This window comes from Dendrobates tinctorius, unplaced genomic scaffold, assembly GCF_039654945.1.
Source record: "Dendrobates tinctorius isolate UK_male_01 unplaced genomic scaffold, ASM3965494v1 ptg000022l, whole genome shotgun sequence".
In the NCBI taxonomy this organism is placed as follows: Eukaryota; Metazoa; Chordata; class Amphibia; order Anura; family Dendrobatidae; genus Dendrobates; species Dendrobates tinctorius.
In genome coordinates, this window is record NW_027361690.1 from 20324587 (window position 1) to 20342100 (window position 17514).

Genomic DNA, 17514 nt, shown 5'->3' on the forward strand with positions numbered 1-17514 from the left:
AAAAAGAAGCTGCTCTGGTAACGTGACGTCAGCAGAAGAATCACCAAAAGCAGCAGTCTGTGACCACTCTTAAATGGAACAGATAGATGGTCGTTAGCAACTGGGCTCTGACAAAGAACACATGTAGTGTTCGAAACGCGTAGCTGCGTTACCGCTAATTGTCTGCGGGATGCTGATCTTAACTTGAATTTTTCAATAAATAGCTTTTTTTTTTTTTTTTTTTATTAAATCGGCTGGACTTTTCCTTTTTCTACATTGCTTCCAAGCGGTCTCCTTGCAGTCCGTGCTGACAACACGCCACAACAGGTGAGCTGGCTTTATTCTACTTCTTTCTTGTTAGCAACTACCTGCCAGTAAGTTCTAAGCCCCATAGCCAAAAAAATAAGAAACAATTACAGATAACCACTTTATAAAATCAATTAAAAATCTTTAATTTTTTTTTTTTGTTTAGAAGAGAGCGAATTTTTAATAAGAGGTACATTGAAAAATTGCTTGTTTTACAAACATTTTGCAATTACAGCCACTTACGATCTTGAGAAAACTACTGTAATTGAGAAACAATGACCACATAAAGGGACTTTACGTTTTACTAAATAAGTTTAATAACATAACTAGAAGTGTCTAAAGGCCCAACTTGCAATATAAAGTTCCTGAAATCTCTGAACAAGGGGCAAAAGTTACTTTTTTGTAGAGATACTGAATTATGTTAACTCTGGACAGCTGCAGTCCACATGAGATAACTTGATGTGCACCTTTGTACTGCAGACTTGTTGACAGTGCAGCATAAAGCCTTCAGGCCTTACACCACTTAGCATTGGTAATGAACTAGACTTGCCTGCAGTAAAGCCATAGCTGATAAATCTGCATCAGACACGATCATCTATCACAGGATACATGGGGCCCTTCACTGTACCAGTGGATCTGATCCTACGCCTTTTCTATGAGAAAAGCTTACTAGCAGCCCCTATATGACCTCCAATTGCTTCAATTGTTATTTTGGGCCAAAAACATCAGGAAATGCTATATTACAATCAATTCAGCTACACCACGTGACATGGTTGCAAATGATTCTTTTTTTACCCAATCGTGTATTATCGCATTTCTTCAGTCTATTTTTATCTGTATCTTTTTCAACGGACCAATAACTTAGTTGCCATTGCACATCCCAAAAAAAACACTACTACGTTCTAAAGCTCCTTTACATTGAGCATTAACAATTTCATTCAAGTTGAAAAAAAAAACCTGACAACTAGATCAGAATGGGATTGCTATTCTTAAAATGGAATTTTCGAAAACTTAAAAAAAACAAAAAAAACACAAACAAAAAAGCAGAAAATTTAAACCGACAAAACTCTTTAAAAGTAAATGCAAAACAAAATGATTTTCAAAGTGTGTGAAATGCTATTTTAACAGATATGTACAATAAATTAATAGTCAGTGTACACATAAAACGACAATACTTTTTGAAATGTTTCTTTCCAAGACTATTGGGTTCATTATGACTTTCTGCACAGATGTAAGAAAACCTCTGCCTGGATCAACGGTTCAACACTAAACTCAGCGGATGATAACATTGTCCTGACGGAAAGCTATAGGAATAAGACAACCTATCTCTTCTGAGGATCCATTCTAAATCTGGTTATAAATATGAAAGTTTAAGTGGTCAATGGAAATGTCTACTTTTCGTCAGAACAGAGCGACAATATAATGTAAACATGGCTACCGTAAGACACAAACCCACAACAATAGTGTCATGTGTAAAATGGATTCCATTAAACCAGATGTAATCAATGTGATATCCAGCATGTCAGATACCAACAATTATCTACAGGTATCTTACCATATGGAAAGATGATAGTTTTACTTTTTTTGTGTATATCCATTGTTGAAGGAAGGCAAAGAGCTGGAAAATCCAAAAAAACACCCCCTAATGCTGAAGTGGAGGAAAAGCAGCAATTCAGCTGGTCATTAAAACAAGAAAACATCATTTGTAGGAAATCAGGTATAGATTAACATTTATGCAGTGCAAAACATTGAGATGAACAAGGTATGGAAATGGCTGCAACTCTCCCAAAAGCAAAGTTCTGTGAGTGGACTGATTCCTGAGTTTGTTTCAATTACATAAAAGCAGTTAGAGCTTGCTTGTAATAAAGACTTTGCACCACTTTGTGTATGTGCGCCATTTCTGACCAGCTATATTTCTAGATATTCTCCACGGTGTCCTCTTCACTTTGTTCAATGTTATCTTCCTCTGGACTATTCACAAGCTGCAGAGTCTCCATAGTTCGCTGGGTTTCTGAAACCCAAGACTCTATTCTACTGACTGAAATAGGTTCCTGGGGATACTCATCATCATCTTCCTCCTCATCATCATCTTCATCCAGCATTTCGGGCACCAGAGTACTTGTTGTGCTTGTCATGGAGGAATTGAGGACATCTCTGCCACTACCATCCCATGATCCAGTTTCTGTGCTCTGCTGAGAAGCCCATTCCAGATTGTCATCTGGTTTTGCTTCTTCTTTGTCAACCGGAGCCATCTTGCCAAGTTTAGAAACTGAGGTAGTGTTACCAGGACCCAAAAGTGGTTTGTGTGCATTTTTATCAGACTGAACATTAATCGTGTGATGTGAAGCGGTTGTTCGTACTGATGAATCTTCATGTTCAGAAGCCTCAAGTCCATCAGATGTTTCTACCATACTTCTCCAATTGGTTTCTGCAAAAATAAAATGCTTATGCTTATATTTGCTAGGTGCTAATACCACTGACATTATCTGCAAGCCACTTAACTATGTATAAAAGGACTGGTCCAATGGAGGCATGACAGGGTAAAAGCCGCTACATAGAAATACCGTATTTTTCACTTTATAAGACGCACCCCCAAATTTGGTGAAGAAAAAGAGAAAAAATTTTTTTTATGTTAAATGGAGGTGTCTTATAATGTCAGTGTCCGTCTTTCAAATCATATACCGTATATGTCCCTCATCCTGGTATCTATATAACCCCCATCCTGGCACATTGCCCCCTTGTGCTGGCACAAAGCTCCCCATCCCATCCTAGATATGGCCCCCACGGTCACTATATGCTCCCCTGCTGGCACTCACATGGCCCCCCTCTCTCTATATGCCCCCCTGTTAGCACGCCCATGGCCCCCCTCTCTCTATATGCCTCCCTGCTGGTACGCACACGGCCCCCGCGTCCCTATATTCCCCCTGCTGGCATTCACACGGCCCCCCTGTCCCTATATTCCCCCCTGCTGGCACACATTGTCCCCCCCCACCCTATATTCTCCCCTGCTGGCACACAATGTCCCCCTTATCCCTATATTCCCCCCTGCTGGCACACATTGTCCCCACCGTCCATATATTCCCCCCTGCTGGCACATTGTCCCCCCGTCCATATATTCCCTCCTGCTGGCACACATTGTCCCCCCATCCATATATTCCCTCCTGCTGGCACACATTGTCCCCCCGTCCATATATTACCCCCTGCTGCCACACATGGCCCCCGTCCCTATATTCTCTCCTGCTGGCATTCACACGGCCCCCCGTCCCTATATTCCCCTCTGCTGGCACACATTGTCCCCCCCGTCCCTATATTCCCCCCTCCTGGCACACATTGTCCCCCTGTCCATATATTCCCCTGCTGGCACACATGGCCCCTCATTCATATATTCCCCCCTGCTGGCACACATTGTCCCCCCATCCATACATTCCCCCCCTGCTGGCACACATTGTCCCCCCATCCATACATTCCCCCCTGCTGGCACACATTGTCACTCCTATCCATATATTCCCCCCTGCTGGCACACATGGTCCTTGCCCCTATATTTCCCCCCTTGCTGCAAACACATGATAAAATAATAAACAGTTAACTCACCTTCTGATGATGGCTCCTGCTCCCAGCTCCCCCTGTGGCTTTCCTGTGTCTGCTGAGATCCTCCTCCTGCAAGGGGTGCGGCAGCAGCTGCTCATGCAGGCAGCTCATTGTAGCTACAGGACCTTCCATGATGTGACCAATAGGACCTATGGTCACGTGACTCCCAGTGTGCACTGGGAGTCACGTGACCGCAGGTCCTATTGGTCACATCATGAAAGGTCCTGAAGCGATGAACTGCCTGAATGAGCAGCTGCTGCCGCACCCCTTGCAGGAGGAGGATCACAGCAGACACAGGAAAGCCACAGGGGGAGCTGGGAGCAGGAGCCATCATCAGAAGGTGATTATAGTGATGGGGGAAAGAGTGCAGGCACATGTAATATGCACCGCTCCCCTGTCTAGCAACTCGGCGCGGCTTCAGCACTGAGGTGATGGACAGCGGGTGCAGTGAATATTACATGAGCCTAATGAGCGGGAGCACAGGACCTCCCATTGTCTCTGCAGCCCACCCCAGCCCCCTGACACCACCCCAGAGCCGCCCACCCCAACCTATAGCACAGCAGCACACAGATTCGTATTATAAGACGCACCCCCCACTTTCAACAAAAAAGTGCGTCTTATAATCCAAAAAATACGGAATATCCCTGAATGAACTCTCATTACATGCCTATAATCTTACCATAATCCTTCTCGTTGACTTCGGAGATAGGTTCAGAGATGACGCTGCAGAATGAAATTGCACTGGCGGCAGAGGGGTTACGCGAATGACCCATATGGTGTGGGACCTTTTTAACATTTTTCAAAGCTTCTTCAGCTTGCTCCTGCTCCATTGAAGATACCATATCTTTGTAGGCCTTTCTAGCTTCTTCCGTCAGAGAGACCAAATTGTTAAATAAACTCTGGGTTGGAAGAAAAAAAAAGGTCAAAAGATTTTGTTCATAAAAAAAATTGTAGACGTTAAACTACAATCTTTTCAAGAAAATAAAATGCTATATTTGATTACTTGCAGTATATGGTGAAATTAATGACCTCCTTACTTAAGCCTGTGGATGAGCTTCAGAGATCTGTCACCTATGAATGCATTTTTGGGGGGGGGGGGGGGGGCAGGTGACTTAAAGGCTCACCCTACCCCCATGATCTAACCACTTAAATTCTTCTGTCAAAGATTGACAGAGACATCTATGGGGTTAAATAACAGCAGCAATGGCAGCTAGCTAGATCGCACAGTTGAAATCCACACTGAAAATCTGTAGCAATTGCACATCTTGTGAATCCCCCCTCATTGATATCCCAATATTTTAACTGGAGACTTTTGATTGAAAAATATAAAATGAAAAACAAAACAAAACAAAAAAAAACAAACAAACAGTATTTTATTGTAACTCACCTCCGCTCCAGAGTAACTGAAGATACCTACAACACTGACAGGCACCAACTTGTTCACACATCGCCCTAGAGCTTTTCGTCCCAGGGCAAAAACAAATGGAATTTCTTGCTCTCTTGCCATGGCTATTACATTATAGAGCGCCTCATCCAATCCACCTAAGTAAAAGCACAAAAGACCCTCAGTCCACTACACAGTCAGTAATAATGCTCATCATGAAGTACAATAAAGCAAAAAATACTTGATATTTGGTCACTCCAGTGCAACACCCGTTAAACATAATGAAAGGACGGCTGCTGTGTCTGGTTCTGTAGCTCATCCCTGAGGAACCTATGTGGTAGTGATACACACGAGGTCTCCAGTGGAAGCACTTCTGAACTAGCCTATTACCGTACCTTATTCTGGGACATGTGATTATTGATTTATGTGCGGCTCTATAATTTTTGTGGGATATCACATTATATTATATATGTTAGCTTATAGAAAGAAAAACAAAGAGGTTGCCTATCTTCAGAAAAAAAAGTCTGCAGTCACTGACTGCCGAACTGCATTCAATTTACGAGAATTGAGAAACGCAGAAGTCTAGTTGGTACATGACCGCAAGTATGCAAATCTTATACATGCTTTCACGCTGGTGATTTTTAAGTGTTTATTTTGTGATGTAGTACTGTCTTTTCAATGCACTTCCAAAAAGTTAATGACTTTTTTATCTCTATAAGACAATGTGCATACTAGAGAGGACCGTGGTCCAGTGGCCACGTCGGCAGTCCATGGCGGTCAGACCAGAGCCCTACGAACTTCCTCCTACCTGCCATCATTCCTATAGCTTGTTCTGATGTTCATGTCACATTGCAAAGATGGCATTGCACCAGGCCTACTAATCAGTGAGGTACTGTGGATGCCAACAGGTAGAAGATTCACCGGGCTCTAGTCCAGCAACAAACAATTCAGCCACTGGACCAACTCCAGGCCAAGGCCCATTCATTGTGCTGGAAGTTTGGGGATCCAAGGGCAGCACCCCAGGTTCAAACATGTGTGGCTTATTTTGGGATCAATGTTTGCCTCCTGATACAAATGTAATTCCATATTCTGCAGTTCACACTTTAGGCTGAAAGCATTACGATTCCTGTAACAGACATCATACCTTTAGACTGAATTTTCTCACAATTGGGAGAGATAATGACACACTTTATTTTATTCAACTTCATGTGCTTGGTGACTTCTCGCAATCCCATCACAAGTCTCCTCTTTGATTTAGCTTTGACAGGATCTTTCTGGTATACACGTTCTTGGAAGCTGACCAGTTCTTGCAGTAATACGGTCACACATTCATCTATTTCTTTACTCAGTACTTGATTGCAGTATCTGTAGTACAAAAAGTGCAATTTAATGATAAAATAAAAAACTCTAGGCTTAACTAAAATCTTACTAAAAAATTCAGCTACTGCTAAACAATATAAATGGCAGTAACATTACCTACATGCATCACATTTAAATCCAAATGAAGAACACGCTGTATTCATTCACTTGACATGAAGAAATACTTCTATATCAACGTTTAGATGAACTTTCAGCTCAAATGTTGGAACTGTTCTCAAGCCTTGAGAAAAGCCCTGACATTTGAGGTAAAACTGTTGAACTCTTTTTCCCGCCCCCACCTCTCCTCAACTCAAACTGAGCAGCTGAGTGTTGCGATTCCTTTGTCTCTTTATGTTTTAAGTTGTACAAGTCCCAGGACCAACTACCTTGATTTCAGATCCTTTTCACCAAAGTGCTGGTTAAAGGCAATCTTTCAGCAGAATTTCAAACCCATACTATTTATATGTGGATGTACTTCTTTGAAAGAAAAGTCCAGCCATACATTTACATGGCCAGTCCCTTCCTCCACTACTGAGAAATCAGAGTTTGAATTGATATGCAAATGAGGCTGCAGATCTGAAGCCTGTGTCACTCCAGCTCTATTCCCCGCCCAGCAGTGCCTCCTCCTACTGGACTGACAGCTTCTATGCTTCAGATCTACAGCCTAATTTATATATCAATCCAAACACAGATTTCTCAGTAACTGAGGAATGAACTGCTTGCTGGAGTTGACTCTGAAAGAATTACATGCACATATATACAATTTGGGGACTGAAATCTTGCTGACAGATTCCATTTAAACTATGTACAATAAGTCAGAGAGGCATAAACATTGAACTGTATATCAGATAAAAAAAACTTGTTTGCTTTCTTTCAGAATACCACACCTGTCCACAGATAGCTGGAATGCTGCACCCTGAGGCCCATTCTCTTCCATAGAGAAGAGCTGTAATACAAGGCACCACCACGGACAGACGTGGATGACATCGAGATTATAAGTGTTATTGTTTTTTTCAACATTCACCAGAGATTAGATTTGCAGGTCCTGGAAGATTTCCACCTGCCAATGGCTTTAGAATGCCATTTGTAAAGATACAATTAATAATTCAAAATGAATTGATTGCTCTCCACTTACTCTCTGAACCTTTTGCTGTGAATTTTGGTGATTGCAGAAGAGGCCATGGGGCTACCGATGCCAGAACTTGCTGGTGATCCTTGAGATACAGGCGTCATGCAGTAAGGAGAGTTCTGACTTGCTGGAGACAATGAAGTATCGCTTGGTGCACTCAGACCAGCTTCTAATCAGGAGATAAAAGTAATATTTTTAAGAGGAGCAGATTTGAATATAGACGCTTTTGTAAACTAGGCATGCCATCTACTAAGAAGGTGGCTTAGATGCTATTCTGAGTTACCATCTTGAGATGCCAGCTCTTCAGACTGATCCTCAGTGAAACTTAAAGACATGTCCTTCTGTTCATCTGAACTAAGTACATTCAGATCCACTGTCAAACATCCTTTCTTTTCTTCTCTTTCTTTCAAGATTATCTAAAAGAAACACAAGTGATCACTTAGAAAACCATTAATTGAATATACACCAAAGCTACAACCCTACTGCACAGCTGCCGAGAATGTGCATCTGAGAGCACACTTTAAAAAAAAAAATACATAAAAGATGTATAAAATATAAATATGCAAAACATACCTCCTGTGATCATGCATAATATATCAAATAAGCCAGATGAAAGAAAAACTGAAAAATAGCTCTGATGTCATAGGCTATGAGCCAAATTGTGCAAAAATCCACCCGCAGCAATATAAACAGAGCTGCAGAATGAGAGCGACTGCAGACCGGGCACTTCATGCTGTGATTAGGTGATGGATGGGGACATGGATTATATTATAATATATACACCTCCCCTGATACAGCATTTGTTCTTAGAAAAGTCATTATGAGGATGATCAGAACTGATAATATTCAGAATATCCAGTCCAATGCACTTAGAGTGCCCCAACCGGTAGTGACGCTGAAGTTACATCAAATTTCACAAGTAGAGCTACCCGTTTTTCTGCACAATCCAACTCACAATGTTTACGAGGATATCACAGGCTATGTGTATAGGGTAATGCAGCTGACATACATTTACGCGGTCCAGACTTTACCCTGTGCTGACGTTCTAAAACATCAATGCAGAGTAAGCAGCTTGCACAAGATTGTGTAGCTGCACTGGGGGGGAAAGGGCAGGCAGCTGGCAGTCAGGCATAGCCAAGCTTCCCATAGAGAAGGCAGACCATGGTTCTTTACCATCTGTCTTCTTTATCGCAGAGTATACCATGTTGAACAAGCAATGTGTACACAGTATAGGAAGCGTTTCCTCCTCCAGACTCAGGGATGCACTTGCTGAGTATGTAGTGAGCAGGAGCTGCTGGATTTTAAGGCCATGTGCACACGATGCAGATTTCCAGCGGATCCGCAGCGGATTTTACCGCGCAGGAACACTGCATACCCGCATTGTGATGTGCAGTAGCATGTTAATCAATAGAAAAGAAAAAAAACGCTGTGCAGACGCTGCGGATTTTTCCATGCGGTTTTCTTGTGGTTCAAAATATGCAGCCTTAGAAACCCAGTCAACTGAATTTCCTCTATAACTGGGGTTAACCTATCAGCACAATTACAAAGGAAATCCGACCACAATAAATAGAATGTATTAATATGTTAAAATGCCCCAAACATTTGAAAGATTGACGTGTTATACCATAACAAAAAAAAAAAAAAAAAAGTGACACAAAAATTAGGCCCCGTGCACCACAAAAAATAAAGAGCCAAAATTATTTGAATCTCCGAATGAAAAAATATTTTTTGAGTCATTAAATGTATATATAAGAAACCACCATCTAGTAAGAAATGGAGAAAGATGGCCTTCTCCTGAACTGGTTAATAGGCATTAGCACAGCAGGTATAGGTTTCACACATATATTTCACAGATTAGTGTTTGGTTTGTAATTCATAAGGAGAGACAACGGTAACTCCACTTCATAATTTCTTGAAAGCGTTACATTTTATAGCAAAAAAACATTTCTGTGGGTTCAGACAGGCAACATAACCCTAAGGCTATGTGCCCACATAGCGTTTTTCAAGCGTTTTTTCCTGAGCAGAAACGCATGCTCTTGCCAGGGAAAATGCATGTGCTTTTTGACACGCGTTTTTGACGCGATTGTCAAGCGTTTTGACATGCGTTTTTGCAATTACAGTGTATGTATGTGGAATCGCACGCGATTCCACACAATTAATGAACATGCTGCATTTTTTTCCGCTAAGCGTTTCCGCAGCGGAAAAAAACGCACCATTCGCACAACATGTGCATTTTCCATTCTATTACATTAGATGCTTTTCTTAAGCGTTTCCGCAGCAGAAAAGCTTGTCTAAAAGCGCTGCGGAAACGCTTAAAAAACGCAACATGGGCACACAGCTTAAGGCTATGTTCTCATGTTACTCTCTTGGCAGTAAAAAAGCAACATAAAAAAAGCAGGTTTTGCTGAGTGTTTGCTGCTTTTATTTATGGCTTTTTTTTTTTACTGTGTTTTTGTTGGGGTTCATTTGTCTCTTGTGCATGCTGATAAAGTTTAGTGCATAAAAATAAAAAAAAAAAATAAAAAAAAATCAGATTCATCTTCATCAGGTTTTGGCACCAAAACTACTCATTGCTTTCAATGGGTGAAAAACGCTACAAAAACACTGAAAGAAGGGACATGCAGCATTTTGACAAAATGCTCTGCTTTGACAACAGTGTCAGGAATAAAAAAAAAAAAAAAAAGAAAAAAAAAAAACAGGGTGTGTAGACTGTGTCTATGAGATTTCTGAAAACTCAGACTTTGCTGGTACTGTGAAACTCAGCTGAAAATTTGCAAAAAATAAAGCATAATAAAAAACCCGCAACATGTGAACATAGCATGTCAATTATTCTGATGAGTTTTTTCACGGCTAACATTCATACCTATGACAGACTATGGAGATGTTCACAAGTCCTTTTTTTTTTTTTTTTACCTCGGACCCAGTGGTCCGAACAAAAGCAAGGAAGCTTGTCAGATATAAATCTGGATCAGAAAGGCCAATGCAGGTCTATGGGTCCATTAAAGGGAGAAAAAAAAAAATCACTGAAGTCTGAATGAGTCCTAATCCATATTCTAGACATAGAAGAACAAAAAGTGCAAGTATGGCTTTGCTGCACATTCATAACGACTCACCTTCTTTAGAGGAGTGGGGCGTTTTAATTTCGGAATTTCTTTTTCTTTTCCCCTTTTCATGCGAGGTGCAGTAGAATCCAGTGGGTTAGGGGAAGCCATTAGTGCCTGGCTATTTGTGAAGAGATTTCGGTTTGTGTGCTCTTTGGTGTGGAATGGCACAGTGCTGCCAACTAAAGCAAACGTTTGTATTGAAAAGATTTGAAACATTTTCACAAGTTCTAAAAATAATCAGTAACATTCACTATTATCAGACAATATCTAAGTAGCACAGCAGACTTGTATTAGTTAAAAAAAAATATATATGCATTTCTTTAACTTGTTAACTTATGATGTATACTTTATTCTTACAGGGTTAAGCAAAGCATGAAGCTGGCTCAGGAGCGGAGCCTGCTGCAGATGCCAGCTGTGTAACACGCCTGTAACTAGAGACCAGAGTGCGCTCAAATCGCTGTAGTACAACTTCATTTCCGCAGTCAATCTCTAACAGTGGCATTTAAAAGGACAACATTGCAGGTTTAAGGTGATTGATCAAAAAAAAAAAAAAAAGCATATATTTAATTAATTAAAAATCACTACCACGTCAAAAAGGATACAAACAAATGTATTGGGTATTGGCATATCTGAAAATTCTGATCTGGTTTTTATTCCCCTTCACAATTACACTGCACTTTGAAACTGCTTTATGGCACATTATATGGTAAAACACATGGTTTAATTCAAAATTACAGCTAGTCCCACAAAATGAAGAAATAAAAAGAATATCATGTCTACTTCAACAAAAAAAAAAAGATGGCTTTCAGAACACAGGGAGGAAAAAAAACAAAAAGCAACAGTGTCACATATACATTATAAAACAGTTTTACGAATATCCAAATGTTGGCAAAAGTGAATGTTTAATGGGAAGAAGTACATAATTTACAGATTTTATGAAGATCACACCGAAACAGATCTACAGTAAGGCAGATAAGGTACCTGTGTATGATAATGGTCTGGTGTTGGTAATCTGGCGAGCTTTCATTGCTTGCTGTTGCCTCTCCAATTCTGCCAGCATGTCCCCTAAATCTAGCTGAACTGGTGTCTTGCTTTTCTTACCAGATGCTTTAGATAAAGCTTCCTGTAAAGCAGACACAGGCCATGGAATATGATACAAGGTTTCAGAATATAGTACTGGATCAGAACAGAAGTGGCACAATATTACTACCACAATTATTCAATTAAAAAGTTCTACACCACTAAAAATATTATAATAAGCTTATAATCACCAGATCAGCTTGATAATGACTTGTATGTCACAAGTCAAATAAACAATGATAATTCACTGCTGCTGGGAATTTGTGGTATTTCATTCTTTGATCAAGTAACATGGAGTGAGGCAGATGAGACCCCTTATCACATGTCCACCTGGATAATCTGCCTACAGTGCACACCCATTTGTATTTACTCTGATTGAGCCTGTTGCATAGAAGCATCTGTACATGAGGAACACCAAATTATACAGGCTACAGGGCAGAGAAGGGAAAAGTATACAGGGTGCTGGGACATATACACACGTGGTCAAAATTGCTGGTACCCCTCGTTTAATAACAGAAAAAACCACAACGGTCACAGGAATAACTTGAATCTGACAAACTTAATAAAAAATCAATGAAAATGAGCAAAATGAAGTCAGACATTGCATTTCAACCATGCTTCCACAGAATTAAAAAAAAATAAATAAATAAATAAAACTCATGAAATAGGCCCAGACAGAAATGATGGTACCCTTAACTTAATATTTTGTTGCACAACCTTTTGAGGCAATAACTGCAATCAAACGATTCCTGTAAAGGTACTATCACACTTAGCGATGTACCAGCGATCCCGACCAGCGATAGGACGCGGTCAGGATCGCTGGTGCATCGCTAAGTGGTCGCTAGTGAGCTGCCACACAGGCAGATCTCACCAGCGACATCGCTGGGGACGGGGGTCGCTACTTACCTGTCACACTAGGCGATCCTGCGTCCTCCCGCCCGGCGCTCATCTCTCCACAGGAAGCGCCGCAGGAAGCTGACAACGAGAAACAGTCCAGGACGTTCTCGCGCGATCAGCGATAACCAGCGGGGGAGCGGGTCGTTGGTAAGTATCAGACACAGCGATATCGCTAGCAATATCGCTGCTACGTCACAAGTTATAGCGATATTGCTAGCGATATCGCTTAGTGTGACAGGCCCTTAACTGCCAATAAGACTTCGGCACCTCTCCACAGGTATTTTGGCCCACTCCTCAAGAGCAAACTGCTCCAATTGTCTCGTTTTTGATGGTTGCCTTTTCCAGGCGGCATGTTTCAGCTCTTTCCAAAGATGCTCATTAGGATTTAGGTCAGGGCTCATAGAAGGCCACTTCAGAATAGTCCAATGTTTTCCTCTTAGCCATTCTTGGGTGTTTTTAGCTGTGTGTTTTGGGTCATTATCCTGTTGCAAGACCCATGACCTGCAACCGGGACCAAGCTTTGAACTGTACTTCACATTTCTCTCTAGAATCCCTTGATAGTCTTGAGATTTCATTATACCCTGCACAGATTCTACCATGTGACAGATGCAGCAAAGCAGCCCCACAAAATAACAGCCTCCTCCATCTTTCACAGTAGGGACAGTGTTCTTTTCTTGATATGCTTCATTTTTCCATCTGTGAACATAGAGCTGATTTGCCTTGCCAAAAAGTTCCATTTTTGTCTCATCTGTCCATAGAATATTCTCCCAGAAGTATTGTGGCTTGTCAACATGTAGTTTGGCAAATTCTAGTCTGGCTTCTTTATGATTTTTTTCAACAATGGTGTCCTCCTTGTTCGTCTCCCATGAAGTCCACTTTGACTCATACAACAACAGATGGTGCGATCTGACACTGATGCTCCTTGAGCTTGAAGTTCACCTTTAATCTGTTTATAAGTTATTCTGGGCTCTTTTGTTACCATTTGTATTATCCGTCTCTTTGATTTGTCATCAATTTTCCTCCTGCGACCACGTCCAGGGAGGTTGGCTACAGTCCCATGGGCCTTAAATTTCTGAATATGTGCAACTGTAGTCACAGGAACATCAAGCTGCTTGGAGATGGCCTTATAACTTTTACCTTTAACATGTTTGTCTATCATTTTCTTTCTAATCACCTAAGACAACTTTTTCCTTCGCTTCCTCTGGTCCATGTTGAGTGTGATACACACCATGTCACCAAACAGCACAGTGAGTATCTGTAGCCCTCTATACAGGCCCACTCACTGACTCCAAGATTGTAGACACTTGTGATGCTAATTAGTGGACACACCTTGATTTAACATGTCCCTTTTGTCACATTTTCAGGGGTACCATCATTTTTGTCCAGGCCTATTTCATGAGTTTTATTTATTTATTTTTTTTAAATTCTGTGGAAGCATGGATAAAAAGCAATGTCTGACTTTTATTTGTTTATTTTCATAGATTTTTTATTTATTATTAGTTTTGTCAGCTTGAAGCTATTTCTGTGGCCATTGTGAGTTTTTCAGTATTTAAATGAGGGGTACCAACAATTTTCACCACGTGTGTAGCTGCCCCCACCCACAAGCTGAAAGGATGAAAATAAACACTATGATGATATTAGCATATCAAATTGCTGGAAAATGAGATTATTCAATTCATACTGATGAGAGATCTCTTGTAGACAAGTGTACAGCATAAATAGGGTTTTATTTTTCTATAAAGCTCAGAAAACCCCTCTAAACGCCCATGTTTTATATGCAGAGCAAAGCTGGGATTTCCTCCCACACTCCAAAAGACATACTGAGTGGAAATTTAGATTGTGAGCCCCATGGAGATAGTGATGATAATATATTTAAAGCTTTGCAGAATAAGATAGCGCTGTATAAGCAAAGCATAATCTATAATAATAAATGCCCTAAGCAGCTTCCGGTTGTAACAACTTCCGTCCAGTTGTAACCGGTGACGTCACCGCACACCTCTTTCCATGTTAACCCTCAACACACCACTCCTCCTCAACACACACACTCCTCTCACCTTTCACCATCTCCACTCACTCTTTCACTCCACATACGACCCTTTCTCTCACTCCGTCTCTAATACTCACGCCGTCATCGCCGCTGATCCACGATCCCCGACATCTTCTTCCGCCGGCGCCATCCTGGATCCAGACGTCCTCCACGCCGGCGACATGTTCTTGCGGCGACGCCATTTTGGATCGGCGAAATCCCGCGATAGTCAAGATGGCGTCGCCGCAAGAACATGTCGCCGGCGTGGAGGACGTCGGGATCCAAAATGGCGTCGGCGAAATCTCGCGAGATTTCGCCGACGCCATTTTGGATCCCGGCGTCGTCCACGCCAGCGACATGTTCTTCCGGCGACACCATCTTGAGTATCGCGGGATTTCACGATACTCAAGATGGCGTCGCCGCAAGAACATGTCGCCGGCGTGGACGTCTGGATCCAGGATGGCGCCGGCGGAAGATGATGTTGGGGATCGTGGAGCAGCGGCGATGACGGCGTGAGTATGAGAGACGGAGTGAGAGAAGGGGTCGTATGTGGAGTGAAAGAGTGAGTGGTGATGGTGAAAGGTGTGTGTGTAGTGACGTGTTTCTTTGATACTTTTCCTCTGATTGTGCCACTCCTGGTTTTGACAAATACTGATGTCAAATCTATAATAATAAATGCCCTAAGCAGCTTCCGGTTGTAACAACTTCCGTCCAGTTGTAACCGGTGACGTCACCGCACACCTCTTTCCATGTTAACCCTCAACACACCACTCCTCCTCAACACACACACTCCTCTCACCTTTCACCATCTCCACTCACGTCCACTCACTCTTTCACTCCACATACGACCCTTTCTCTCACTCCGTCTCTCATACTCACGCCGTCATCGCCGCTGATCCACGATCCCCGACATCATCTTTCGCCGGCGCCATCCTGGATCCAGACATCCTCCACGCCGGCGACATGTTCTTGCGGCGACGCCATTTTGGATCGGCAAAATCCCGCGATAGTCAAAATGGCGTCGCCGCAAGAACATGTCGCCGGCGTGGAGGACGTCGGGATCCAAAATGGCGTCGGCGAAATCTCGCGAGATTTCGCCGACGCCATTTTGGATCCCGACGGCATCCACGCCGGCGACGCTATTTTGGATCGGCGAAATCCCGCGATACTCAAGATGGTGTCGCCGCAAGAGCATGTCGCCGGCGAGGACGACGTCGGGATCCAAAATGGCGTCGGCGAAAACTCGCGAGATTTCGCCGACGCCATTTTGGATCCCGACGTCGTCCACGCCGGCGACATGTTCTTCCGGCGACGCCATCTTGAGTATCACGGGATTACACGATACTCAAGATGGCGTCGCCGCAAGAACATGTCGCCGGCGTGGACAACGTCTGGATCCAGGATGGCGCCGGCGGAAGATGATGTCGGGGATCGTGGAGCAGCGGCGATGACGGCGTGAGTATGAGAGACGGAGTGAGAGAAGGGGTCGTATGTGGAGTGAAAGAGTGAGTGGAGATGGTGAAAGGTGAGAGGAGTGTGTGTGTTGAGGGTTAACATGGCAAGAGGTATGATGCTATCGCATCCTCCCGATGCAATAGCATCGGGCCATAATCTAGTACTGAATAAATACTAAGCGTGTGAACGTAGCCTAAAATTGATGCATTTTCCTAAGAGGAATGATTCACAAACCTGGAGCTTTTTCTGTTCCATGCTTATTTCAGAATATTCCTGGGCGGTGGCTAAAGCAGCGGCAAGAGCTTTCTTTTTTTGACTTTTTGCCCGTTTTGGTACAGACGTTGTAATGGGTATTGGAGTTTGCACAATATTAATGGGGGAGTTTTCTGGTAAACCATCCAACTGGAAATAATAATGAGAAAGACAACAAATGTTGGGAGGGGGAGAAAAAGGCACAGTCAATAGTTTAAATAGTAACACTTTGAAACTTTGTCCAGCTTGTAAAATAATGAAACTTTGCAAATCAGTTTAATTATGGAATTTGTCTTAAAACCTGTAAAAAATATAGCATGCAAGTGGCTTCCCTTACTCTGCCTTTTGCAGCATTTAAATCACAACAGAGTGATTTGGAGAAGGGTGATGGCAGTGAATCAGTCAGCTCAACACCATTGTCTTCATGCTATACATCCGATCTTGGACTGCAATACCCGGACTGGCTGCGAATCACCCGACTGAAGCATGACAGCTACATGTATTGCTACAAGGCTGTATAGCTCTGAACGGAAAACCTGCGACCAGTCTGCATTTGTCAGATATCAGCCGTCTGAATGAACCCCCAACTCTGGGAATAATCTACTCAAAAAGATTGTTGTGATGGGTATAACATGCACAGAATGAGCATCAGTACTGCAAATGAGTATGCTCTGATAGTAATTCATTTAAAGTCAGGCAAAATAGACTAGGGAAAAACAGGTTTGGACACTTTTTTTTCCTCACGGAAATGAAAATAAATCTCCTAATAAAGGAATTTGAAAAGATTTTTAAGTTTGTCTATAAAAAGTTACTTAGAAAAAAAGGAGTTCAGTTACTCTTTAAGCATCATATTTCTACATACTGAGATTCATATATAAAAATAAAATTTAAATTACCAAGATCTCTCACATTATGTAAATTCTCGACAAGGGAAATTATGACCCCCCCAATCTAT

General features: G+C 42.1%; 1 protein-coding gene across 1 annotated transcript in view; it reads right to left on the reverse strand.

The window, feature by feature from the left end:
- Window positions 1–406: 406 nt before the first annotated feature.
- Window positions 407–17514, reverse strand: part of SECISBP2L (SECIS binding protein 2 like) — a 69186-nt gene continuing 52078 nt past the window's right edge. The window contains exons 10-18 of the mRNA XM_073568460.1: window positions 16542–16709; window positions 11831–11972; window positions 10859–11028; window positions 8029–8161; window positions 7752–7914; window positions 6402–6622; window positions 5261–5415; window positions 4553–4772; window positions 407–2713 (exon numbers count right to left, since the gene is read on the reverse strand). Of these exons, the coding sequence (XP_073424561.1) occupies window positions 2202–2713; window positions 4553–4772; window positions 5261–5415; window positions 6402–6622; window positions 7752–7914; window positions 8029–8161; window positions 10859–11028; window positions 11831–11972; window positions 16542–16709 (1884 nt within the window). The 3' untranslated portion in view covers window positions 407–2201. The remainder of the gene's footprint in view (window positions 2714–4552; window positions 4773–5260; window positions 5416–6401; window positions 6623–7751; window positions 7915–8028; window positions 8162–10858; window positions 11029–11830; window positions 11973–16541; window positions 16710–17514) is intronic.